General features: G+C 33.1%; 2 protein-coding genes across 2 annotated transcripts; one reads left to right on the top strand and one right to left on the bottom strand.

The window, feature by feature from the left end:
- Positions 1 to 979: 979 nt before the first annotated feature.
- Positions 980 to 11,404, bottom strand: LOC127177085 (presenilins-associated rhomboid-like protein, mitochondrial). Its single transcript, XM_051129093.1, has 10 exons — positions 11,249 to 11,404; positions 7,928 to 8,129; positions 7,576 to 7,716; positions 7,459 to 7,507; positions 7,226 to 7,321; positions 3,273 to 3,422; positions 3,114 to 3,184; positions 2,929 to 3,030; positions 2,757 to 2,854; positions 980 to 1,189 (listed from the first exon to the last, which is right to left on the bottom strand). The coding sequence occupies exons 1-10, from the start codon at positions 11,320 to 11,322 to the stop codon at positions 1,066 to 1,068; spliced, it is 1,107 nt and encodes a 368-aa protein (XP_050985050.1). The 5' UTR covers positions 11,323 to 11,404; the 3' UTR covers positions 980 to 1,065.
- Positions 11,405 to 12,713: 1,309 nt separating this feature from the next.
- LOC127177084 (nucleotidyltransferase MB21D2) lies at positions 12,714 to 25,308 on the top strand. The gene is made up of 2 exons (XM_051129092.1): positions 12,714 to 13,964; positions 21,132 to 25,308. Exons 1-2 carry the CDS (start codon positions 13,730 to 13,732, stop codon positions 22,394 to 22,396), a joined length of 1,500 nt encoding a protein of 499 aa, XP_050985049.1. The 5' UTR covers positions 12,714 to 13,729; the 3' UTR covers positions 22,397 to 25,308.
- The last annotated feature ends 1,588 nt before the right edge of the window (positions 25,309 to 26,896 follow it).

Below are 26,896 nucleotides of genomic sequence, written 5' to 3'. Positions count from 1 at the left end.
ATCTTTTAGAATTCTTTAACGAACAGAACGTTCAAAAGAACAGCATTTAGTTGAAATAGAAATATTTTGTAACATTATAAATGTCTTCACATTATGAACTGCTTTCAATTCAGGGAGGAACTCTGCCAAATTGTCAAACAAAGCCTCATTTTCTAATATTAGGTTTTATTTTATTTTCAGAAAATATATTTCTAAAATGAAATATGCCCTGGAATTTTCTTCATGAAACCGAAACTGTGTAATTAATTAAACAAAACCATAAGACGAGTGACGTGTGACTCAGAGATGGGAAAAAAACAGAACGATGGGATGGAAGTTAACAAGTGATAACTGGGAAACAGGAAGAGACGAGCGATACACTGACTTCATAAAAGCACGAGGAAGTGGAAAACACACTCATTGTTCATGAGCCATTATGATACTATGACTGTTACTGAACTTTGTTCGATCTGAGAAAACAACACTGAAACGGTTTCTACTGATGAGACATATAGCACAGGTGTGTGTTATAGAGACACCTGGTTAATCATTCACATTTAACAAGGACCAAAGTCTCATCTGAAACCTAGAAGGTAAACAAAAGGCAAGCAGAACATATCACACGCAAATATTGCAAAGAAAACTAAAGCTGGCACCTGGTCATTTCTGACGACGGCGAAAGCAGAATTTTAAATAATAATTTTATTTTTCAAAATGACAATTACAGTCTATTTTAAACATGTAAGTTTCTGTACATAATGTCGAGTGTCACTGAGACGTATATATCGACCTTAGACCTGTGTGACGAAGCCCCGCCCCCTCCAGATCGATTTGCATTTCTAGCCAAGTGGGTGGAGCTACTCAGATTAAATTTTAAAATCAGAGGCGGAGCTTAATGACATCACAGTAATACTACCGTGACTCACTGTGACTGAAACGGACCTCACCCTGACATTCTCACAGAATAAACAACAGGATGTGAGCTTCAAGTGCATGAATATCTGTGTCAGCACGTCTGTGTCCGTTTCTCAAACTTGTTTTTTTTCTCCGTGTCACCTGCTCAGTTTCTACCCATGATGCAATGCTCTAAATCGAGCCATTGCCGCCATTGCCGCCAGTGCCCGGTCCTCTCGTTCTGAAGTCATGCCACAGTTTCACCAGCGGCTCTCTGTTCTTCCAAATGAGCTCGTGACCATAAATTATGTACCAGCTAGAGGAAGAGAGACATATTAACACATTAAGCACAAAAAGAGAGAATAAACATGCTTGTCTTTATATGTTTACAATCGCATTTCGAGGTGAGTGTCTTTAAGTGAGTGCATACCAGGGTTATTATATTAAACTAAAACTAAAGCTATTAAAATATATATTTTAGCTAACGGAAATAAAATAAACATTAACTGAAAAAAGTTAACTTATTTTATTTGATAGTTGCAAAGGCAACATTTCCATTTTTTCAACTAAAAATAATGAATAAAAGTTTATTAAAATTATTTAGATACATAAAAAGAATAAAAATAAATAACACAATACAATTACTAAAACTTTAACTAAAATTACAGTGAAAACAGAAAATGTAAAAATAGTATCTAATTAATCAAATAATAAATATTATCAAATACTAACACAGACTATAACAGTATATCAATGATACCGAAATATTTATTAATATTTTAAATTAGGTTTTATTTTTACATATTTTTTTAAAAAAGAATGAAAACTAAAAAACAACAACAAAACTATTAAAACTTTAAATTAAATTAAAGTGAAAACAGAAAACAAATATTTAATTATTCAAATATTAAATGCTATGAAATGTTAACACAAACTATAATAATATATAAATTGAGCAATGTGCCAGTGTTATTTTATTATTTTATATATATATATATATATATATATGTGTATATATATATATATATATATATATATATATATATATATATATGTATATATATATATATATATATATATATACACATATATACACATATATATATAAAATATATATACACATATACATATATATATGTATATATGTGTGTATATATATATATATATATATATATATATAATATTTATTAATATTTTAAAGTAGGTTTTATTTTTAGATACTAAAAAAGAATGAAAATAAAAAAAAATACAATTACTAAAAAATATTTCATTATTCAAGTACTAAATGTTATGAAATATTAACACAAACTATAATAATATATCAATTGAACAACGTGCCAGTGTTATTTTAATATTTTATATATAGAATATAAAATATACTTAATAAAAAATACAATTACTAAAATTTTAAATTAAATTAAAAAACAAAACAAAAATAATATTTCATTATTCAAGTATTAAATGTTATGAATTATTAACACAAACTATAATAATGTATCAATTAAGCAATGCGCCAGTGTTATTTTAATATTATTTATATACTATTACAATTTTATTAATTGTTTTTGTTTGCATTTTAATTTTAGTATTTTTGTTATGTGCTTTCGCCATTTTACTATTTTTATTATTTAATACTTCTATTTAGCCATTTTGTTTGTTTTAGTATTTGTAATTTTACTACCCCATCATAAACTTTTTTTAGTTGCCAATTAGTAGCCAAGGCAACATTTAAAATTCTCTTCTAAAATTTCTCATTTTATTTAAATTCAGCTTTATTTCAATTAACAAAAACAATATTTAATAGTTCTTGTTAACAATAACTACACTTTCTCCTTTCAACAACAGTTAGGCAGATCCGAATGCAAATGTATTGTGTTACTCACATGCCGAATAAAGCTCCACCTAAATGAGCTGCGTGGTCAAAAAAGCGCCATCCCAGAATCAAGCCTGTCGTATCCAAGGCGACAATGGCCTTAAGAGCCTGTTGGCGAGAGAACATCATGAGAATGTGGCCATCATTACTAAACAAAAACTCTCTTAAACACACAGACTCACGTTTCCGGCAGTGAAGGTGTACATGGGGAGGAAGATGATGGCCAGTTTGGCTTCAGGCATTTTGGTGCAAACAGCCGCTAGGACGGTCATGATGGCCCCTGACTGACACAACACAGTAATCTGTTCATGACATCTGTATAAACACTGATGAAAACCTCAAATGTCTGATGTAAAAACACACTCACCGCCCCCAAAGATGGACCAAACCGACCCATCGCTGTTTTACTCACATAACTGACAAATGTAGAAATCACACCTGGAAACAGATGAAATCCAATAACACTGGTGAATTTATAGGGGGTTGGATGGTTTCGGAAACCTGTAAATTTGTAAATGACACAGACCTGCAGAGAGGTAGAGAGCCATGAACTGCTCTTTTCCCATCATGTTGACGATGCTTGTTGAGAAGCTCCACAGCACGTACATGTTGGCTGCCATGTGAAAGAGGGAATAGTGACTGAATGTGGACAGCAGCATGGGCCAGCACAGCGCCTCTGAAACCACATCACAATCCAGATTAAATAACAGTGCAAATGAGATCAGAATCCAGATTAAATTACTGTGTAATCCAGATTAGATTACTCCATAAACCACATCACAATCCAGATTAAATAACAGTGCAAACCAGATTGCAATACAGATTAAATAAAATTGCTAATCAGATCACAATCCGGATTAAATTACTGCATGAACCAGAACAAAATCAAAATCAGAACACAGAAAAATTTACTGCATAAACTGGATTAAATTACTGCAGAAACCAGATTAAATAACTGCATAATCCAGATCAGAATGTGGATTAAATAACTGAATAACCAATTCAGAATGCGGATTAAATAACTATGTAAACCAGATCAGAATGTGGATTAAATTACTGCATAAACCAGATTAAATAACTGCATAAATCAGTTCAGAATGTGGATTAAATTACTGCATAATCCAGATCAGAATGTGGATTAAATAACTGCATAAACCAGTTCAAAATGTGAATTAAATAACTGCATAAACCAGAACAGAATATGGATTAAATTACTGCATAAATCAGATCAGAATGTGGATTAAATTAACTGTATAAACTAGATCAGAATGTGGATTAAATTAACTGTATAAACTAGATCAGAATGTGGATTAAATAACTGCATAAACCAGATCAGAATGTAGAATAAAAATTGCTGCATAAACTAGATCCGAATGTGGATTAAATTACTGCATAAACCAGATCAGAATGTGGATTAAATAACTGAATAAACCAGATCAGAATGTGGATTAATAAATGACATAAACCAGATCAGAATGTGGATTAAATTAACTGTATAAACTAGATCAGAATGTGGATTAAATTAACTGTATAAACCAGATCAGAATGTGGATTAAATAACTGCATAAACCAGATCAGAATGTAGAATAAAAATTGCTGCATAAACTAGATCCGAATGTGGATTAAATTACTGCATAAACCAGATCAGAATGTGGATTAAATTACTGTATAAACCAGATCAGAATGTGGATTAAATTAACTGTATAAACTAGATCAGAATGTGGATTAAATTACTGCATAAACCAGATTAAATAACTGCACAAAGCAGATCAGAATGTGGATTAAATTACTGTATAAACGAGATGAGAATGTGGATTAAATTATTGCATAAACCAGATTAAATAACTGCATAAACCAGTTCAGAATGTGGATAAAATTACTGCATAATGCTACTACAGAATGCAAATTAAACAACTACATAAACCTCAGCAGAATTCAGATTAAATCAGATGTAAGCGCTCATGATGATGCCATCAAAACCTTGTATTATTTACATAATATTATTAATTCATAATAATTGACTAATGTAAGGAATCAACATATAAGTTCAGTTCTCATTTTAATTTTTAGTCACTTTGTTACGTGTTTCTGTCATTTTTATGGAAAATGTGTCAGATTGTACAATAAAGCGTATATCAGACCATAACCAACTTTTAAATCTTACAGAAAATTCCTAATTTTAGGCAATGTAAACAAGACTGACCCTGAAAGAGATTTTTATTCAGACGCAGCACATTATGAAAGCAAAACAGATGAGTTGACTCACTGGATGAGGGGTTAGATGTGAAGTACTTGACCATGGAGCGCTAAATAACTACGTAAACCAGATCAGAATGTGGATTAAATTACTATTTAATCCAGATCAGAATGTGGATTAACTACCTACGTAAACCAGATCAGAATGTGGATTAAATTACTACGTAAACCAGATCAGAATGTGGATTAAATTACTACGTAAACCAGATCAGAATGTGGATTAAATTACTATTTAATCCAGATCAGAATGTGGATTAACTACCTACGTAAACCAGATCAGAATGTGGATTAAATTACTGCATAAACCAGATTAAATAACTGAATAAACCAGATTAAATAAATGCGTAAACAAGTTCAAAATGTGGATTAAATTACTGCATAATCCAGATTAGAATGTGGATTAAATAACTAAATAACCAATTCAGAATGTGGATTAAATAACTGCATAAACCAGATCAGAATGTGGATTAATAAATGACATAAACCAGATCAGAATGTGGATTAATAAACTACATAAACCAGATCAGAATGTGGATTAAATTACTGCATAATCCAGATTAGAATGTGGATTAAATAACTGAATAACCAATTCAGAATGTGGATTAAATAACTACGTAAACCAGATCAGAATGTGGATTAAATAACTACGTAAACCAGATCAGAATGTGGATTAAATTACTGCATAATCCAGATTAGAATGTGGATTAAATAACTGAATAACCAATTCAGAATGTGGATTAAATAACTACGTAAACCAGATCAGAATGTGGATTAAATAACTGAATAACCAATTCAGAATGTGGATTAAATAACTATGTAAACCAGATCAGAATGTGGATTAAATAACTACGTAAACCAGATCAGAATGTGGATTAAATTACTGCATAATCCAGATTAGAATGTGGATTAAATAACTGAATAACCAATTCAGAATGTGGATTAAATTACTGTATAAACCAGATCAGAATGTGGATTAAATTACTGTATAAACCAGATCAGAATGTGGATTAAATTACTGTATAAACCAGATCAGAATGTGGATTAAATTACTGCATAAACCAGATCAGAATGTGGATTAAATTAACTGTATAAACTAGATCAGAATGTGGATTAAATTACTGCATAAACCAGATCAGAATGTGGATTAAATTAACTGTATAAACTAGATCAGAATGTGGATTAAATTAACTGTATAAACCAGATCAGAATGTGGATTAAATTACTGTATAAACCAGATCAGAATGTGGATTAAATTACTGCATAAACCAGATCAGAATGTGGATTAAATTACTGCATAAACCAGATCAGAATGTGGATTAAATTAACTGTATAAACTAGATCAGAATGTGGATTAAATTACTGCATAAACCAGATCAGAATGTGGATTAAATTACTGTATAAACCAGATCAGAATGTGGATTAAATTACTGCATAAACCAGATTAAATAACTGCATAAACCAGATCAGAATGTGGATTAAATAACTGCATAAACCAGATCAGAATGTAGAATAAAAATTGCTGCATAAACTAGATCCGAATGTGGATTAAATTACTGCATAAACCAGATCAGAATGTGGATTAAATTACTGTATAAACCAGATCAGAATGTGGATTAAATTAACTGTATAAACTAGATCAGAATGTGGATTAAATTACTGTATAAACCAGATGAGAATGTGGATTAAATTACTGCATAAACCAGATTAAATAACTGCACAAAGCAGATCAGAATGTGGATTAAATTACTGTATAAACGAGATGAGAATGTGGATTAAATTATTGCATAAACCAGATTAAATAACTGCATAAACCAGTTCAGAATGTGGATAAAATTACTGCATAATGCTACTACAGAATGCAAATTAAACAACTACATAAACCTCAGCAGAATTCAGATTAAATCAGATGTAAGCGCTCATGATGATGCCATCAAAACCTTGTATTATTTACATAATATTATTAATTCATAATAATTGACTAATGTAAGGAATCAACATATAAGTTCAGTTCTCATTTTAATTTTTAGTCACTTTGTTACGTGTTTCTGTCATTTTTATGGAAAATGTGTCAGATTGTACAATAAAGCGTATATCAGACCATAACCAACTTTTAAATCTTACAGAAAATTCCTAATTTTAGGCAATGTAAACAAGACTGACCCTGAAAGAGATTTTTATTCAGACGCAGCACATTATGAAAGCAAAACAGATGAGTTGACTCACTGGATGAGGGGTTAGATGTGAAGTACTTGACCATGGAGCGCTGCAGAGAAGGAACTCTCCAACAACAAAACACCAACGCATTGGCTGCAATAATGCCTGTGAGAGAGAGATGTGTTCACTAGCTGAACAGTATATGTTTATTTAATTAAACTGCATTAAATACATTGTCTCCACAATCCATAATGCTCATCTGCGTAATATGGCTGGATTTGGTTTGTGTCATTCAGACTGACCTGTGACTGTTTTCTGTCCATCACTTAAACTGTTCCACCACTGATTCACCTGCAGAACGACATATGTCCATTAAACACACGTCGGAAAACACAGATGTCCATTAAATGGACACACACCTGTTTGCGCAAATCTCCTTGTTTCTGAGGCCGTATCTTCTCCAGCCAATCCGCTTTGACGTCGTCAAAGTAACTTTGCACACGAGATTTTAGACTTTCGTACTGCCATATCGCCGCCCCGCCGAACGAACAACCTGTAAACTGAGATGGAGTTATTACGATATTTGAAAAAATCATAATTCACATGCATATTAGACTTTTTTCGTGAAATACAAGCACAATGAATGTGCAAATCAAACATTAAACTGAATAATTAAAGCATAATAGTATAAACGTGGATGTGGATTTACACAGAAATTGTTCTGCACATTTCATGAACGAGGCCCACCGTGTGTCAGCAGAATATACCTACCCCTATGGTGAAGACAAACGGTTTAACCAGTCTGCCAAATGACCTGGTGGGTACGTGTGGAGTGGGCGGGTCTGGAGGGGGAGCCACGCCCTTCTTGTGTAGGATTTCACTTTGCTCCACCTCTTCTGCCACACCCTTCTTTGGCTCCACCTTCTTCGCTATTTTACGGAAGCCACACCTCTGTTGCGTCTGAAGAGTGAATCTATTTGGACAAAATGATAAAATACAGACAATTGCTGGCTCCAAAGAGATTTGTCTTTAAAAGGCAGAACATTGCTTACTAAGGCAGAGGGTTTATCTCGTTTGGCATACGCAGCTCAATCTCTCTTTGTGGATAAGCCCACATGTAAACTAATTAATGAGGTCTTAATAAAATTTTTGTGGAAAAACAAAACTCATTATATAAAAAAAACTGTCATATTGAATTCCTATAAAAACAGTGGTTTGAATTTCATTGATTTTGATTCCCTTAACAATACATTTAAAATTAACTGGCTGAAACAATACCTATCTAAACCAACTTCTATTTGGAATGCTTTTCCTCACCTTATTTTTTCACAGCTTGGTGGTCTTCATTTTCTCTTAATGTGTAATTATGATGTATCCAGACTCCCAATCAAACTTTCCAACTTTCATCGACAGGCTCTCCTAGCGTGGACTTTAATTTATAAACGCAACTTTTCACCACAGAGGTGTTTTATTTGGAACAATAAGAATATTTTATTTAAGAATAAATCTCTATATTATGATAACTGGTTTAGTAATGGTTTGGTTCTCATACAACAGTTGTTTAAACAATCAAGGCCTTTTGCTCAGGTATTCGGAATTTCTTTCCAGATACCAAATACCTGTAACTCTAAACAATTCGCTGTAGTTATGGGAGCTATTCCTTCTGGTTTGTGTATGCTTCTTAAAAACTATTCTTCAACAGTTAATGCATCTCTTCTCAATCCCTGTTTTTCCACATCAAGAAACAAAAATTTTAAAATAAGATCATTATTTCTTGAGAATTTAATTTCTGCTCCACATGTTACCTTTTTTTGGAATAGTTTATTTGGAAATCTACAGTCACTACAGCAAAAATTCTTTTTTTTACAAATAAAGTGAAAGAAGTGTCTTTTAAACTGATTCATAGGTTTTATCCTGTCAAGAAATTTATCCAAAAGTTTAGAGCTGATGTAGAGCTAACATGTTCCTTTTGTTTGAATGCCGATGAAACTGTGGAACACTTGTTTTAGTCATGTCACTACACTCAGGAGTTTTGGTATGATATTCGTGCTTTTGTTAAGTTGAAGATTTTGCCAGAATTCTCTTTACAAATGAGAAATATTATATTTGGGTACTTTGACTCAGACCCCACTAAAGAAAATATTTGTTTTATTATAAATTTAATTCTTTTCCTAAGTAAATTTTACATTCACAAATGCAAATTCTCAAACTGTAAACCTGTCTTTGTGGTCTTTCTAAGAGATATGGAAAATTATATCCTTTTGATCTCTGTATCTAATAATAAGAAAGCAATGAAGACTGTTAGAATTTGTTCTGCACTTAAAGGTTTTGTGTAGAGAATCTTATGTAAAACAATGGCCCTTTATTGCATACTATTTTGTATTTTATACTTTATTTTTATTTATTTTATTATTACTTATTGTATTTTTGTACTGCTTTATTATTATTATTATTGATGTTGTCTCTTTCAAGTTTCATTTTTGTCGATATTTTGTATTTTGTATTGATTTCTATGTTCTTGTTTTCAGCAATAAAAAAATTTGATAGTGATTGAAGTGATAAAATACAGCATAAAATGCATTTGTGATTTTTCAGTCGATGGAATGTGAAAAAGGTTACTTAAAAATGCTATAGTACTTTATAAAGACTAAAAGTAACCATGAGAGTTACTCATGTGTGTGTATGTAACTGAATTACAAAATAATATAACATAATATATGTATAACATAATGTGGATTAAATTACTGCATAATCCAGATCAGACTGTGGATTAAATAACTGAATAAACCAGATTAAATAAATGCATAAACAAGTTCAAAATGTGGATTAAATTACTACATAAACCAGATCAGAATGTGGATTAAATAACTACGTAAACCAGATCAGAATGTGGATTAAATTACTATTTAATCCAGATCAGAATGTGGATTAACTACCTACGTAAACCAGATCAGAATGTGGATTAAATTACTACGTAAACCAGATCAGAATGTGGATTAAATTACTACGTAAACCAGATCAGAATGTGGATTAAATTACTATTTAATCCAGATCAGAATGTGGATTAACTACCTACGTAAACCAGATCAGAATGTGGATTAAATTACTGCATAAACCAGATTAAATAACTGAATAAACCAGATTAAATAAATGCGTAAACAAGTTCAAAATGTGGATTAAATTACTGCATAATCCAGATTAGAATGTGGATTAAATAACTAAATAACCAATTCAGAATGTGGATTAAATAACTGCATAAACCAGATCAGAATGTGGATTAATAAATGACATAAACCAGATCAGAATGTGGATTAATAAACTACATAAACCAGATCAGAATGTGGATTAAATTACTGCATAATCCAGATTAGAATGTGGATTAAATAACTGAATAACCAATTCAGAATGTGGATTAAATAACTACGTAAACCAGATCAGAATGTGGATTAAATAACTACGTAAACCAGATCAGAATGTGGATTAAATAACTACTGCATAATCCAGATTAGAATGTGGATTAAATAACTGAATAACCAATTCAGAATGTGGATTAAATAACTAGAATGTAAAATAACCAGATCAGAATGTGGATTAAATAACTACGTAAACCAGATCAGAATGTGGATTAAATAACTACGTAAACCAGATCAGAATGTGGATTAAATAACTAGGTAAACCAGATCAGAATGTGGATTAAATAACTTAATAATATAACATAATAATACAACCTGGACCAGAACATCTGTCAAATATATATTTAGAAATGTATTTTTTATTTATTCATGTTTTTCCTTGCCTGCAGGGTCTTGGTTACATCATTAGAAAAGTTTTCTAAAGCAAGTTATTACTAATATTTATTATTGATTACAATACATAAGGTCCATTCGTATTTCAGCCACTCTTTAAATAATGTTTACATGTGGAAACAAACACTAAAGAGTTGATCATTATCATTTTGCTGATAATAATATTAATTCCGTTAAACAGATTAGGTTCAGCTTTAATGAATGAACTGATTAAAGCCACTGAGGCTGCTGTGAGTGATGTGAGGCGCTCGAGATATAAACAGACAGTCAGAGCAGCGTTTGTTACCTGTTTGTCAGGTAGTGTTTGTTGATGATGTCCTCCGAAACCCATCTGAACACTGAACCTCTCACCGCCATCATTACTGCTGCGACCCCACTGCGGCTCAGGCAACTGCTGCTTCCGCTTCCGGCTCAGAGCGCGCCCACAGCGGCGCCTGCTGGAGGAGGACACACGCGTACTCAATCTGTGCGTTTGACAAGATCATATTTTAAAAATAAAAGAAAACGTCCTTTTAAAACTAATCCATATTCATTTACAATCAAACATTAAAATTTTACAAAACTGGGAAAAATCAAGGTTCGCTTTATTCGCAGGCTTACATATTTGTTTATTTTATTTTATTTTATTTTATTTTATTTTATTTTATTTTTGTTATTGGGCAGGCTTTGCATATTTTTTTATTTTGTTTTTATTAATTTACACATTTTTTTCAAAGTTTATTCGTTAATTAATTTATTTGTTTATTTTATTAATTAATTCATTTTACTTATTTGCAGCACAGTTTAATTATATTGTTTATTTGTATTTATTTAACTAGATTTAAATTTTGATTATTATTTAATTAATTAATTTGCAAGTTTGCAGATTTGTTTGTTTATTTATTTATATATATTTTTTATGGCAAAGTTTGTTTATTTATGCATTTAATTATTTATTTGCAGGTTTTGTATTTGCATGTTTTCTTTTTTAAGTAATGGAAAATTTGTTTTTGTATTATTTTATTAACTTACTATTATGAGTTAATTAATTAATTAATTAATTTGCATTTCTTTAGTTTACTCATTTGTGGCAGTTTTTTTATTCAATCAGTGATATAATTTCATGCTTTCACATTTGTTTACTTTTATTCATTTATTATTTTGAGTTTCATCAACTTACTTTAAATGTATTTTTATTCAGATTATTTTATTAAATTTTGCAATTTTTTTATTCATTTATTTGTTTGTTTGTTAATTTATTTACATTTGATTGTATTATTTTACGATTTGTTAGTTTATTTGTTAATTTATTTATTTATTTATTTTATTCATTTACTCATTTTACTTATTTGCAGCACAGTTTAATTTAATTATTTTAATTTATTTTAATTATATTGTTTATTTGTATTTATTTAACTAGATTTAACTTTTGATTATTATTTGATTAATTACTTTGCAAGTTTGCAAATTTGTTTGTTTATTTATATATTTATTTTTATGGCAGAGTTTGTTTATTTATGCATTTAATTATTTATTTGCAGGTTTTGTATTTGCATGTTTTATATTTTTAAGTATTTGAACATTTGTTTTTATATTATTTTATTAATTTACTATTATGAGTTAATTAATTAATTAATTAATTAATTTGCATTTCTTTAGTTTACTCATTTGTGGAAGTTTTTTTATTCAATCAATGATATAATTTCATGTTTTCACATTTGCTTATTTTTATTCATTTATTATTTTGAGTTTCATCAACTTCAAATGTATTTTTATTTATATTATTTTACTACATTTTTTGCCAATTTTTATTTATTTACTTGTTTGTTTGTTAATTTATTTAAATTTAATTGTATTATTTTACGATTTTTTAGTTTATACGTTAATGTATTCATTTATATATTTTGCGAATTTGTTATTTTTTTATTCATTGCATGCTTGCACATTTGTTTATCGTACTTATTCATTGTTTTGGTAGGTTCTGCGCGTTTTTTTTAATTTAATTTGTATTATTTTACGATTTTTTTTGTTTATCTGTTAATTTATTTATTTATATATTTAGTGAATTTGTTATTTTTTATTCATTACATGCTTGCACATTTGTTTATCGTAATCATTTCTTATTTTGGCAGGTTCTGCGCTTTTTAAAATTTAATTTGTATTATTTATTTATTTTTTAGTTTATTTGTTAATTTATTTATTTACATATTTTGCGAATTTGTTCATTTTTTAGTCACGGCATGCTTGCACATTTGTTTATCGTACTCTATTATTTTGGCAGGTTCTGCGCTTTTTTAAATTTAATTTGTTTTACGGTTTTTTACTTTGATTATTTATTTATATATTTTGCGAATTTGTTTATTTTTTAGTCATTGCATGCTTGCACATTTGTTTATCGTACTCGTTTATTATTTTGACAGGTTCTGCGCTTTTTTTTTAGTTAATTTGCATTATTTTACGATTTGTTTTAGTTTATTTGTTAATTTATTTATTTGTATGTTTTGCGAATTTGTTCATTCTTTTGTTATTCATTAATTATAGGCCTACGTGGCACGGTTTTCATTTGCGTTCATGTTTTCTTTTATTGTTTTGGTTTTTATATTTGATGTGAGTATATTTTTATTTACTTATCTGTTGAGGCGGTGTTTCAGCACGTGTCTAATAAAGAAACAAATCAGTGTGTGGGTCTGCAGCTGCGCTCGTCCGGTGCGCATCACGCACTCACGCCCTCCAGCTTCAGTACAGCGCCTGCGCTCCGCTGCTTCGGTTCCACCGTCTCCTCACGAACATGGCGGCGCCTGCGCTCTCCAGCCGGGCTGGTTCAGCTGGCAGTAGCCCCACCGCCACCCCGAGCAGCACCAAACACGTCCCGCACTCCCCCGAGCTGGACTTCAGGTCCGGAACCAGGATAGAAGAGCTCAACCGGCTGATCGCCGAATTCAGCAAGCACGAACAGCGCGAGTATGACGACCAGCGAGCGCTCGAGATCCACACGGCCAAGGATTTCATCTTCTCCATGCTCGGTGAGAAAAAGCTCTGCTTCTGCATGCATTTTTCGCGCACCGACACAAAGCAACACATGCATGACATGCATCTGAAAGGAAAAGTGCGCTTTTACGCGTTCGGTGCGTCTGTTTGTCTTTGTCGAGCGCTTTGGTTTGTGTTGAGCAGCGGATGGGTGTGTTTGCAGCTTCAACACCCTCAACTCGTGTTTGCACTGTTATTCAGATGCTTTATTTGCATGAGATGTCAAAATCAGGTTTTATGCTTGCTGTTAAAGCAACAGCTCAGGCAGAAATGAATATTCTGTAATTATTTACTCATTAACATGGCTGGATGATTTCCATCTTCTGTTGAAGACAAAAGGAGATGCACAAATTTCCAGTCCTCTCTGTTTCCATTCAGTAAAAGTGGAAGGTCAGCACTGGCTGTAAAGCTCCAGAAAGAACAAAAATGCACTTTTGAAACCATCAAATTTACATTTTAAGCTGTTGTTCACTGAAAATGCTGATATTAAATGATGTAGTTGAGTAAATAATGGCAGAATTGTCATTGTTTTGGGTTTTATTATTGGAAGCAAAAACAAGGCAAGACAACATCCAGAAAAGCAAATGTGAAAACTAAAATAAGGAATATGATTAAATGAAAATTATCCCAAATATAATAAATTAAAAAAATAAATAAATAAATAACAACTTGCAAATAAATAATTCAATTAATAATTAAACAAACTGCTCAAAATCAAATAAAATCTGCAAAACTTCTATAAAAAAATTAGAAATGTAAATGAACAAATATGAAATGCATAATAAGCACTTTAATTACAAATGCATTAATTAACACATTAATTAAAAAATATAAAATTAAACAAACCCTAAGCATGCAATTATTTTTTAGAAACTTTGTATAAAAATATTTATACATTTTATAAATATTTATAAAATATTTTATAAATGTAAATATTACATATGTAAAATTAAATATTTTAAACTTTAAGCTGTTTTTTTTTTGCTGAAAAGAATTTTCATTGCTTTGGGTTTGATTACTGAATGTAAAAACAATGCAAGACAGCATAAAGAAAAACAAATGTGAAAACTAAAAGAGAAATAAAATTTAATGAGAATAACATTCTCAACATTTATTCAGCCAAGCATGAATAAAATACGCAAATCTGGAAACTTGCAATTAATTAATTAATAAATGTTAAATTAATAAAATAAAATGCATAATGAAGTAAAATAAAATCAAAAACCCTGCTAAAATATTAACACATTAATTAATAATAATAATAATAATAATAATAATAATAATAAACAAATCCTAAGCATGCAAAAATGTTTCTTTTTCTGAAATAATAATAAAAAAATAAATTCTACACGTGCCAAAATCTTTCTTTTTTGGAAAGTCTGATTGCATACTATTATATAAAAAATAATTTAGGCCAAAATCTGACCTGTTTCAGTGATGTATGACTGGAAAATGCATCACAATAAATTTTATAGTTTTTGTTAAAACTCTGCAATCCAAATGCATGGAAATGTTGCATGCAATTCATATAAACAAATCTTACATTTCAGTCTAAATATGTTTTGGAGTGTAAATGATTGTAAATTAGAATAAAAATGCGACTTCAGCCAGACCAGCAGGAATAAGTGGCATCAAATTAGCTGTCATGTGGCGCCATTATGAGCATCACTGCATAAAAATAGACCGTAAAAGCTGCATTTGTTTGTATGAGAGTTGAAGTCTCAGAGACACTGAACAGAAGTGCTGCACTGTGAAGCAGACGATCCGTCTGGATGCATGAGTTCAGGAGCAGCGAGCGTGTTCGAGCCTCAGGGCGAGATGCAGTGATGCAGAACTCAACTTCTGCTGTCTGTGCACTGACTTAACGTCTCACGCGTGTTTACTCAGCCGTGCACTCACACAGTCTGAGGAAAGGATGAAATCAAAACTGACTGTGTTTACTTCTTTAAGTCACATTATGAAAGTAAAATGGGTTGCGATCTCTGCTGGGTAGTTCCTTGTCAAGTCAGAAGAATTTTAGAAACTTCCCCGGCTAAAACCTTTGGATCTCTTAGTGTTTTATTTAAAGATAGACAAACAAATAGTGATGAAAGCCAAAATATTAAATGTCAAGAAGGGGGATGAGATTTGGAGTCAAATCACATGGTGAAAAAATGACTTTAGAAAGATGGCAAGATGATCATGTTATTTTTACACAGAGATTGGTAGGTCTGTTAGTACAGTCTGTTGACTTTAGCAATATTTGTGGCATGTATATGCAAATGGTGACAGTTAAAACGATAAAAAGTGCTTTTCATCCAAAAAAAAAATTTTTTTCCCCTCCACGGTTTGCAAGCCTGTAGCTCAAGAATTATTAAAGATATCAGAATATCCTTTCAGATTTTAATTCTTAACAAACTTTACTTTTGGTATCTTAATTTGTAAGGCCCTATATGATTCAATTCTACTCCTACAGGAGTAAAATGTTAAATTTTGCACATTTTCAGTGGTCGAAAACCAAATGTGGGTCCTTTTGTATACAGCTCATGCTTGTTTCTTTAAAAAAGGAATGTCTGAAGAACAAATAATGTTGAAACTATAAATGTATTTTGTTTTGCTGTATCAAAACGATTGCATAGAACATACCTATGCAAATGCCAAAAATGTTATTATTATTATTATTTTTTTAAGTTTGCATGCCTGTAAGTCAAGAATTATTAAAGATATCAGAATATCCTTTCAGATTTTGGTTCTTAACAAACTTTTCTTTTGGTGTCTTTATTTTTTACGGCCCTATATGATTCAATTCCAGAGATATGGGGATCTCAATACGGCTACAGGAGTAAAATATTAAATTGTGCACATTTTCAGTGGTAGAAACCAAATGTGGGTTGTTTTGCTTATAGCTTATGCTTGTTTCTTCAAAAAAGTAATGTCTGAAGAACAAATAATGTTGGAACTAGAAATATATCTGGTTTCCCTGTATCAAAACAAGTGCATAGAACATGCCTATCCAAGCAAGTATACCCGGCTGCAGCCTGCAGAACGGGGCGGGGCTGCACGTGGGGTGCCAAAAATATTATTTTTCCAAAGTTTGCATGCCTGTAGATCAAGAATTATTAAAGATATCTGAATATCCTTTTGGATTTTGGTTCTTAACAAACTTTTCTTTTGGTATCTTTATTTTTAAGGGCCCATATGATTCAGTTCCAGAGATATGGGGATCTCAATATGGCTCTAGGAGTAAATTGTGCACATTTTCAGTGGTCGAAGACCAAATGTGGGTCACTTTGCGTATAGCTTATGCTTGTTTCTTCAAAAAAGTAATGTCTGAAGAACAAATAATATTGGAACTAGAAATATATCTAGTTTCCCTCTATCAAAACAATTGCAGTGAACATACCTATGTAAGTGCCAAAAATATTAGTTTTACAAAGTTTGCATGCCTGTAGGTAAAGAATTTTTAGGGATATCTGAATATCCTTTTAGATGTTGGTTCTTAACAAGCTTTTCTTTTGGTATCTTAATTTTTAAGGGCCCGTATGATTCAGTTCCAGAGATATGGGGATCTCAATATGGCTCTAGGAGTAAATTGTGCACATTTTCAGTGGTCGAAAACCAAATGTAGGTCACTTTGCAAATGTTCTTCTTTCCAAAGTTTGCAATCCTGTAGGTCAAGAATTATTAAAGATATCTGAATATCCTTTCAAAATTTAGTTCTTAACAAACTTTTTTTTTTTTTGATATCTTCATTTTTAAGGCCCTGTATGATTCAACTCCAGAGATATGAGGATCTCAATATGGCTCTAATGCAGTGATATAGAAATGCTTTGTAATTTACATAATATAATTTGATTGTAAAATTTGCATTTGAAGGGCAAAAAAGTGCTTAATTGTCATTAATAAACCTAATGATAGTACAATATTTCAAGTGGGTTTCATGAGATTCAACCCTTAAAAAATTAAAATGGTTTACTTTGTTGTATAAGCTGCAAAACAGGTGCACTGAATTTTTTTTTTTTTTTTTAACATTTTGATCATTGTGATGTAATTTTTTGCAAGCTGTTTCCAACTTGTAGGTTCAACAATAGCATGGTTTTTCTTATAAAATATTATGATATAATACGAGAGTAAAATATTTGTTGGGTAGATTTTATGCAAGATTGTTAAATGAATCTTGCTTTATTTGAAATACGAAATTTGTAGAGCAACATCCAAGCCTTTCTCAAATTAATGTTCTTTAGGATAGAATTCCAATAAAATTTCCCACTTGAAGCCTTCATTTTTAAGGCCCTGTATGCAATTGCATTGAACATACCTATCCAAGTGCCAAAAATATTAGTTTTCCAAAGTTTGCATGCCTGTAGGTAAAGAATTTTTAAGGATATCTGAATATCCTTTTAGATGTTGGTTCTTAACAAGCTTTTCTTTTGGTATCTTCATTTTTAAGGCCCTATATGATTCAACTCCAGAGCTATGGGGATCTTAATATGGCTCTATGAGTAAGTTGTTAAATTGTGCACATTTTCAGTGGTTGAAAACCAAACATGGGTCACTTTGCGTATGTGTGTTTCTTCAAATAAGTAATGTCTGAAGAACAAATAATGTTGGAACCAGAAATATATCTAGTTTCCCTCTATCAAAACAATTGCATTAAACATACCTATGTAAGTGCCAAAAATATTAGTTTTCAGTTTGCATGCCTGTAACTCAAGATGTATTAAGGGTATCTCAATGTAATTTTACATTCTAGTTCTTAATAATCTTTTCTTTTACTATCCTCATTTTTAAGGCCCTATATGGTTCAATCCTATAAATATCAATCAATGCAATCCTCAATGCAACTCGATGTTTTAACACATTGTTAAATTATGCACATTTTCAAATTGTCATTTTGATCCCGTTCTACAAATAAGCATGCATCCCAGTAAATATACAAATATACATCTTCCTTTATGTATTTCTTTCAGCAGAAAAAAGGATCAAAATCAACATTTTTGCCAGGGGTCCTCGAGTTGAGTCGACACAGAATGACCCCCTTGCATGTTGAGCTGAGTTTTCTAACTCTTATTATGATAGATGCTCAAATTGTAGGCCTGAAGGTGTATTTCTGAATGTTGAACTCGCTGTGGCCTCTGGAGGAGTGTGACAGATGTTCAACGCCCAAACACACCCACACCCACACACACACTAAGTTGTTTTGGTTTTTCTGAGCGTCTCTGGAGGTTCTTCTGCTGCTGACGGGAGACTTTAATACCCCTGAGTCACTGACTGGCGCATGCACACTTAATCATGAGGTTGAGCTCAGGTGTGACTGGGGATTATTTTCTTCAGGAGTGTGTTGGCTGTTTCTCCCAGAGTCTGGTCTGGAATGTTCTTGTGTTTGTGTAGGAATCGTTTAATAGACTCTATGGCATTTGCTCTGTTGCTCTTGTGGTTAAAGATTAACCTTTATGTCAATTGTTTTATTATGAAATTTTGTTCCATGGAGCAACGCACCTCACTTCCTTTAATGCTGCGCTCACGTCTCATCAGAATTACTGGAATTGTGAAATGACAACTTGTTACAACATAAAATTTGGCAACACTCATGATGCCAAAATGCATCTATTTGCAAAAACTTAATCACTACACTAGATATTTGCATTATTTAATTAATTAAATAGACTTTTTGTTTGTTTCTTTTTGCAATGCTATTTACAAGTGTTACAAGTGCAAACATTACACATTTAATTCACTTCCCTATTCTCTTGCAAAACATTGATCAGCTATAATAAAAGTGAATTTTAAACTGTAGTATCTCTAGAGCCACTACCAAGTGTAAGAGGTCTAGGTTTTCATCAGCTTTCAGGCTTGTACTATTTTAGAAACTGTTTCAGGCACTATTGTTTTCACAAAGGAACTTAACGCTCACAAATTGCACATCATGACTCCATAAATACACACAAACACACACCCTGTGAGAATGGACACACAGTCTCTTTGGGTGAATCTCATGAAAACATGTCAGGATAAAAATATTTTTATTTTGCATGAAAAAACAAAGCCTATTTTTTCTTTTTGATGTAATTTCATGACATTTAAACACATGATCCTAATCATTTTACTCCTTAATATTAAAAATTCACATTATGTTTAAAAAACAAAACAAAACAATAAAATAGCAGTAAATTACAGGCTGTAAGTCAAAACTAATGCAGTGATATAGAAATGCTTTGTAATTTACATAATATAATTTGATTGTAAAATTTGCATTTGAAGGGCAAAAAAGTGCTTAATTGTCATTAATAAACCTAATGATAGTACAATATTTCAAGTGGGTTTTTCAACCCTTAAAAAATTAAAATGGTTTACTTTGTTGTATAAGCTGCAAAACAGGTGCACTGAATTTTTTTTTTTTAACATTTTGATCATTGTGATGTAATTTTTTGCAAGCTGTTTCCAACTTGTAAGTTCAACAATAGCATGGTTTTTCTTATAAAATATTATGATATAATACGAGAGTAAAATATTTGTTGGGTAGATTTTATGCAAGATTGTTAAATGAATCTTGCTTTATTTGAAATACGAAATTTGTAGAGCAACATCCAAGCCTTTCTCAAATTAATGTTCTTTAGGATAGAATTCCAATAAAATTTCCCACTTGGAAAAACTTCTATAACATCTTGCATTTTTGGTCAAATATATTGCTATTTACAAGGAAATTTAGTCTGTTTCTTAGTGCATTTTTGGTCAAATATGTGACCCTGGACCACAAAAACAGTCATAAGGGTCAGTTTTTTTTAAATTGACAATATTTGGCCAAGATACAACTATTTGAAAATGTGGAATCTGAGGGTGCAAACAATCAAAATATTGAGAAAATTTTCTTTAAAGTTGTTCAAATGAAGTTCTTAGCAATGCATATTACTAATAAAAAATTATGTTTTGATACATTTACGGTAGGAAATTTACAAAAGGAACATGATCTTTACTTAATATCCTAATGATTTTTGCCATGAAAGAAAAATTATAATTTTGACCCATTCAATGTATTTTTTTGACTATTGCATATACCCGTGCTACTTAAGGTTTTGTGGTCTAGGGTCACATATATTCTTTTTTACAAAGAAAAACAGTCCTTTGTATCTGCTTTGTAGAAGTACACAAAATTTTCCCTCTCTGATGATCATTTTTGTCTACAGGCATGGTGCAGAAGTTGGACCAAAAGCTTCCAGTTGCCAATGAGTACCTGCTGTTGTCAGGTGGGGTCCGGGAAGGCGTGGTTGACATGGATCTGGACGAGCTGACAGTGTATGCACGGGGAGCTGATTACGACATGGACTTCACATTACTGGTTCCTGCGCTCAAACTGCATGACCGAAACCAGCCGGTGACACTAGACATGCGCCATTCGGCGCTCTGCCACTCCTGGCTCAGTCTGCGTCTGTTTGATGAGGGAACCATCAACAAGTGGAAGGACTGTTGCACTGTTGTAGACCACGTTAACGGCGCCACCAATTACTTTTTCTCACCCACGCTGGTGGCCGACTGGTTCTACGAATCCATTAGTATGGTCCTGGCGGAGATTCAGAAGAAGCCGCAGCGTGGCGTCCCACGGGTCGAGAAGGTGGAGCGTAACGCAACCGTCATCTCCATCATCTTGGGTGTTGGAGGCAGTCGGATGCTGTACGACGTGGTTCCAGTAGTCTCATTCAAAGGCTGGCCGGCGGTGGCCCAAAGCTGGCTAATGGAGAACCATTTTTGGGATGGGAAAATTACGGAGGAGGAAGTGATTAGTGGGTTTTATCTGCTGCCTGCATGCTCTTCTACAGGCCAGAAGGAAAACGAATGGCGCTTGTCGTTTGCGCGCAGCGAGGTGCAACTGAAGAAGTGCATTTCTGCGAGTCTCATGCAGGCGTACCAGGCTTGTAAAGCTCTGATTATTAAGCTTCTCTCTCGACCCAAAGCTATCAGCCCGTATCACCTGCGCTCGCTCATGCTTTGGGCCTGCGATCGGCTGCCGCATACGTACTTGGCACAGGAAGATTATGCTGCGCACTTTTTGCTTGGGTTGATCGATGACTTGCAGCATTGCTTGGTGAATAAAACCTGCCCGAATTACTTTATCCCGCAATGCAACATGCTAGAGCATCTCAGCGACGACACGGCCATGCTGCACGCACGCAAGCTGTCGTCCGTTCGCTCTGACCCAGCAGAACACTTGCGAAGCGCAATAGAGCACGCAAAAGCCGCATCGCGGCTCACGCTTGAGCTTCAGTGGCGTGGAGGAAGTTCAAACTTGTCATCTCCGCTGTCAGAAACTGGAGCCGATCAGCAACCGGATGACCGGCTTGCGAAGAAACTCCAGCAGCTGGTCACGGAGAATCCTGGGAAGTCCATTTCAGTCTTCATAAACCCAGACGACGTCACACGGCCTCACTTTCGCATTGATGACAAATTCTTTTGAAGCCACGATTGATCTGACTAGGGACAAGCTCACTTTTGCATCCGTAAAACATTTTTCTGAAGCCACTCCAGCTGATCTGATTGGGTGCTGGCTGCAAATGACATCATGCAACCTCATTTTTAATTGATGAGAAATTATTCTGAAGCCACTCCCACTTATCTGATTGGGTGCTGGCTGCAAATGACATCATGCAACCTCATTTTTTAATTGAGAAATTATTTTGAAACCACGCCCACTGATATGACTGGATGGAAGAGGACCTCATAGAATCTAATTTTTTTTACATCGATCAAGTTTTTCTGAAGCCACACCCACTGATCTGATTGGGTACTAGCTGCAAAGGACATCATACAACCTCAAATTTTAATTGATGAGAGATAATTCTAAAGCCACACCCACTGATCTGATTGGGTGCTGGCTGCAAATGACATCATGCAACCTCATTTTTTATTTGAGAAATTATTCTGAAGCCATACACAATGATCTGATTAGGTGCTGGCTGCAAATAACATCATGCAACCTCATTTTTTTAACTGATGAGAAATTATTCTGAAGCCACGCCCACTGATATGACTGGGTGTTGGCTGCAGACAACCTCACAGAACCTCACTTTCACATTGACAATTTTTTTTTTTTCTGAAGCCACACCCACTGATCCGATTGGGTGCTGGCTGCAATTATGCAACCTCATTTTTTTAATTCAGAAATTATTCTGAAGCCATACACACTGATCTGATTGAGTGCTGGCTGCAAATGACGTCATGCAACCTCATTTTTTAACTGATGAGAAATTATTCTGAAGCCACTCCCCCTGATCTGATTGGGTGCTGGCTGCAAAAGACATCATGCATCCTCATTTTTTTTAATTGATGAGAAATTATTTAGAAACCACACCCACTGATCAGTGGGTGCTGGCTGCAGACGACCTCATACAACCTTACTTTTGCATTGATACATTTTTTTTTTTTTTTTTTTTTTTTTTTTGAAGCCACGCCTCCTGATCTGATTAGGTGCTTACTGGGGAAGAGCTCACTTTTGCATTGATGACATTCTTCTAAAGCCACGCCCATTCATCTAATTGGGCGCTGAAAACCTCACTACAACATTAATGATCAATTCTTCTGAAGCCACACCCTCGGATCTGATTGGGCGCTGACTGCAGACGACCTCACTATAGCGTTAATGATCAATTCTACTAAAGCCACGCCCCCTGATCTGATTGGGCGCTGTCTGCAGACGACCTCACTTTTGCGTCAGTGACACATTCTTCTAAAGCCACGCCCCTTGATCTGATTGGGTGCTTTTATTTGATTATTATTTTTTATTTTTTTTTTGGTGGCATTTCTTGTTTTTTAAGGAGTCCCAGATAGGAAGCCGTGTTTTTTGCACAGCGCTGGAGATGTTAAACGCTTCAGGCTCTGAATATGATGTTAAAAATGGACATGATCCTGTTTCACTGCTGCCAGTTTAAAGTCGTGTTCACATATCTGTTCCTCCCCATTACGGATGCCCAGCTTTTACGGGAAGGATAGAGCGGAAGATTTATGGAAGGATGTGGGGGGAGGACGGTTTGTGCATGGCTCATGTGGAAAACAGGAAACCCATAACTCCACTCAGAAGTGCAATTAGACAAAATGTGTTTATACGCTTTACTTGTAAGTACACTGTAACATGATACTGTAAACAAGCTATTTTAGACACCATAGTTTCACAAACACACTTACAGAACTTTATTCTCACAAACTGCACATTAGGACTCCAAAAATACACAAAACACACTCTCTGTGATGATGGATGTTTGTTTCTTTTTAACACAGTCTCTTGGGTGAATCTCATGAAAATATTTCCTTGTAATATTTGACCCCCCCTTAAATTATGAGTAATTATATTTTGCATTAAGAAAATGAAGCCTGTTTTCATGGTATTTAAACATTTTAACACTAATTTTCTCTTCATGTTATTTTTTTTTTGTATTTAATTAGATTCTCATTTTCACATCAAATAATTTTGCAGTTTCAATATTTTTTCCGCATTGCATTGCATTGCATTGCATTGCATTGCATTGCATTGCATTGCATGTGCTTGTCCTGATAAATCCCTATTCTAAAATAGGCTTTAAATTGCTTTTGTGAGATTCACCTCTTGGGAAAAAAAAATCTAAACAAAAAACTGTATTTGCTTGTGTTTTTATATAAGTATATATGCTGCTAAACATGATAGGTGCATTGAATAATTTGTTTTTGTAATAATTTGAGTATTTTGATCATTATGTGATGTGCTTTGTAACTGTACATACTGCTGTAATTAATCCCGCCCACTTCTCCCAGTTTGACCAATCAGCCTCAGCCAATCATGTGACGTGCACTCGTTTAATTATTGACACATGCATATCTTTGAATGTGATTGGTAGGAGGGACTGATCAGAACAGACCAAACGTGAATCTTCAAGCTCTACAGGGACCAATCGTTATGCCTTATCGCAGAAATCACCCAGTGGGGTGTTTTTATTCCGATTAAGGGGATCCTAAAGACTCTTTTACAGCCCCAGCGTTTCTCTTTATATCTGAATCAGGACATATCAGAACTAAACTGAACATGTTGCTTTATTTTAACTGCTGTCATTAGGCGAATGCCCATGAGAATTGTGTGTATATGTTAGTCTTATGCTTGATAAATATCTCTAACATGCCAGCGGGCTTATGGACACCTCAGCAAAATAACATATCTGCTCTGGATCAGTGTTGCATTGCAGTTTAAACTTGTGTTTGGTAAATAAAGCTGTACAGAAATGCAAAAATGTGAGGAAGACTTTTCTGTTTTGCAACTAAAATGTCTTTTTTTTAAAGCTGCATTTATTTGATCAAAAATACAGTAAAAATAGTTAAACATTACAATTCAAATAACTGTTTTCTATGTGAATATATTGGAAAATGCAATTTATTTCTGCAATCAGACCTGACTTTTTAGCATCATTACTCCAGTCTTAAGTGTCATGATTCTTCAGAAATCATTCTAATATGCTGATTTACTGCTCAAGAAACATTTCTGATAATTATCAATGTTTCCTTGATGAATAGAATGTTAAAAAAAACATTTCTTTTTGAAATAGAAATATTTTGTGGCCTTATAAATGTCTTTACTGTCACTTTTGGTCAAGTTAATGCATTCTTGCTGAATAAAAGTATTAATTTCTCACAGAACATTTGTGAGATTAGTAGACAGCAACATGAACTGATTTGGTTCCTTTTTTTGACTCATTATGTAATAAGTCTGCCAAAAGCTGCTATATTTATGCACAAAATTGGATTGCAAGAATGACGTCAATGTTGCATGCAACCATCTGAAGCATTTAACCTCCTGTTTCACATGCTTTGAACAGTTGGCTATATATGAGCTATCGTAATGTTTGATTCCTACTGAATTGAAATGTATTGCTATATTACTGCTTCTCCAGCAACTCTGGAGAAAGCACCGTCAGGGATCATAACCCACATGCTGTCAGCTAAATGCTCTTTTACTACTGTATTAAAAGCACTGACGCTGTAAGAGAAACATTTGGACGGAGTTTTTCCTCCAGGAGCTCAGCTCAGCTAAAGTGCTGCGACAGAGAATTACAGAAGTGTGTGTAAGAAAGGTAAATGCTGAGAAGTTTATCAGTACAATAGAATGCCTTTTTGTAAAGTACAGCTCAGGATGATGGTAAGTTGTGTGTGTGTGTAAATGCTGAGAGGTGGTGTTATATCTTGCTGACCTGAGGAAGGTGGAGTTTCAAACTCTTTTGCGCACATTTAGATATGACACACCTGCTTATTCAGTTTTGCTTAAGCAGCTGAATACCAAAATAATCCAGCTCAGTTTTATATATGAGTGTGTGAGTTTGTGCAGGCCATGCCAGGTTATTTTTGTTTCCTGTTGTCTCAGCACCTGTCTGCCCACCTGCGACTTACCCGCCATTGTGGGTGTGTGCGAGAGAGAGGTTTTTGGTTTGTTGACATTTAAAATTTTTAACAGAAGAGAGTGATGCAGTCATTTATAACTTGAATGTGCCAGTTTTTTTTTTTTATGTATTTTATAATTTTTTAAAATTTAAAATAAAAAAGCATTTATTTTCCCCTTCGTATATTTTAGATCCAAGAAAATACATTCACATTTCACATTTGGAGAAAAACTTAATTTATTGTCTATGACATAACACTTTTAAAAAACGTTATTAAAAAATGTAACATTGTTAAATCATTATAAATTTAGTTTTATTGCATTCACATTTGCATTTTGACTAAATGTAGGCTACTGTAAGATTGGAAATTAATTTTCTTCATTTCTATTCTGTGGTATATTCTAGGTTTGATTTGGCATTGATGTGGACATAACAGCAGGACATTTATTTGTTTGATCAAAATTATAGGGACAATTTAGTAGTTGTTGGATAGGGACATGTCATAGTGTCTAATAAATTCTACTACACTTTTAATAAAACCATGGCTAATTTTATTAAGGGAT

The sequence above is a fragment of the Labeo rohita genome, chromosome 15 (genome assembly GCF_022985175.1).
Source record: "Labeo rohita strain BAU-BD-2019 chromosome 15, IGBB_LRoh.1.0, whole genome shotgun sequence".
In the NCBI taxonomy this organism is placed as follows: domain Eukaryota; kingdom Metazoa; phylum Chordata; class Actinopteri; order Cypriniformes; family Cyprinidae; genus Labeo; species Labeo rohita.
Note: the sequence above shows the minus strand (reverse complement) of the source record. Positions and strands in the feature narration are given on the sequence as shown.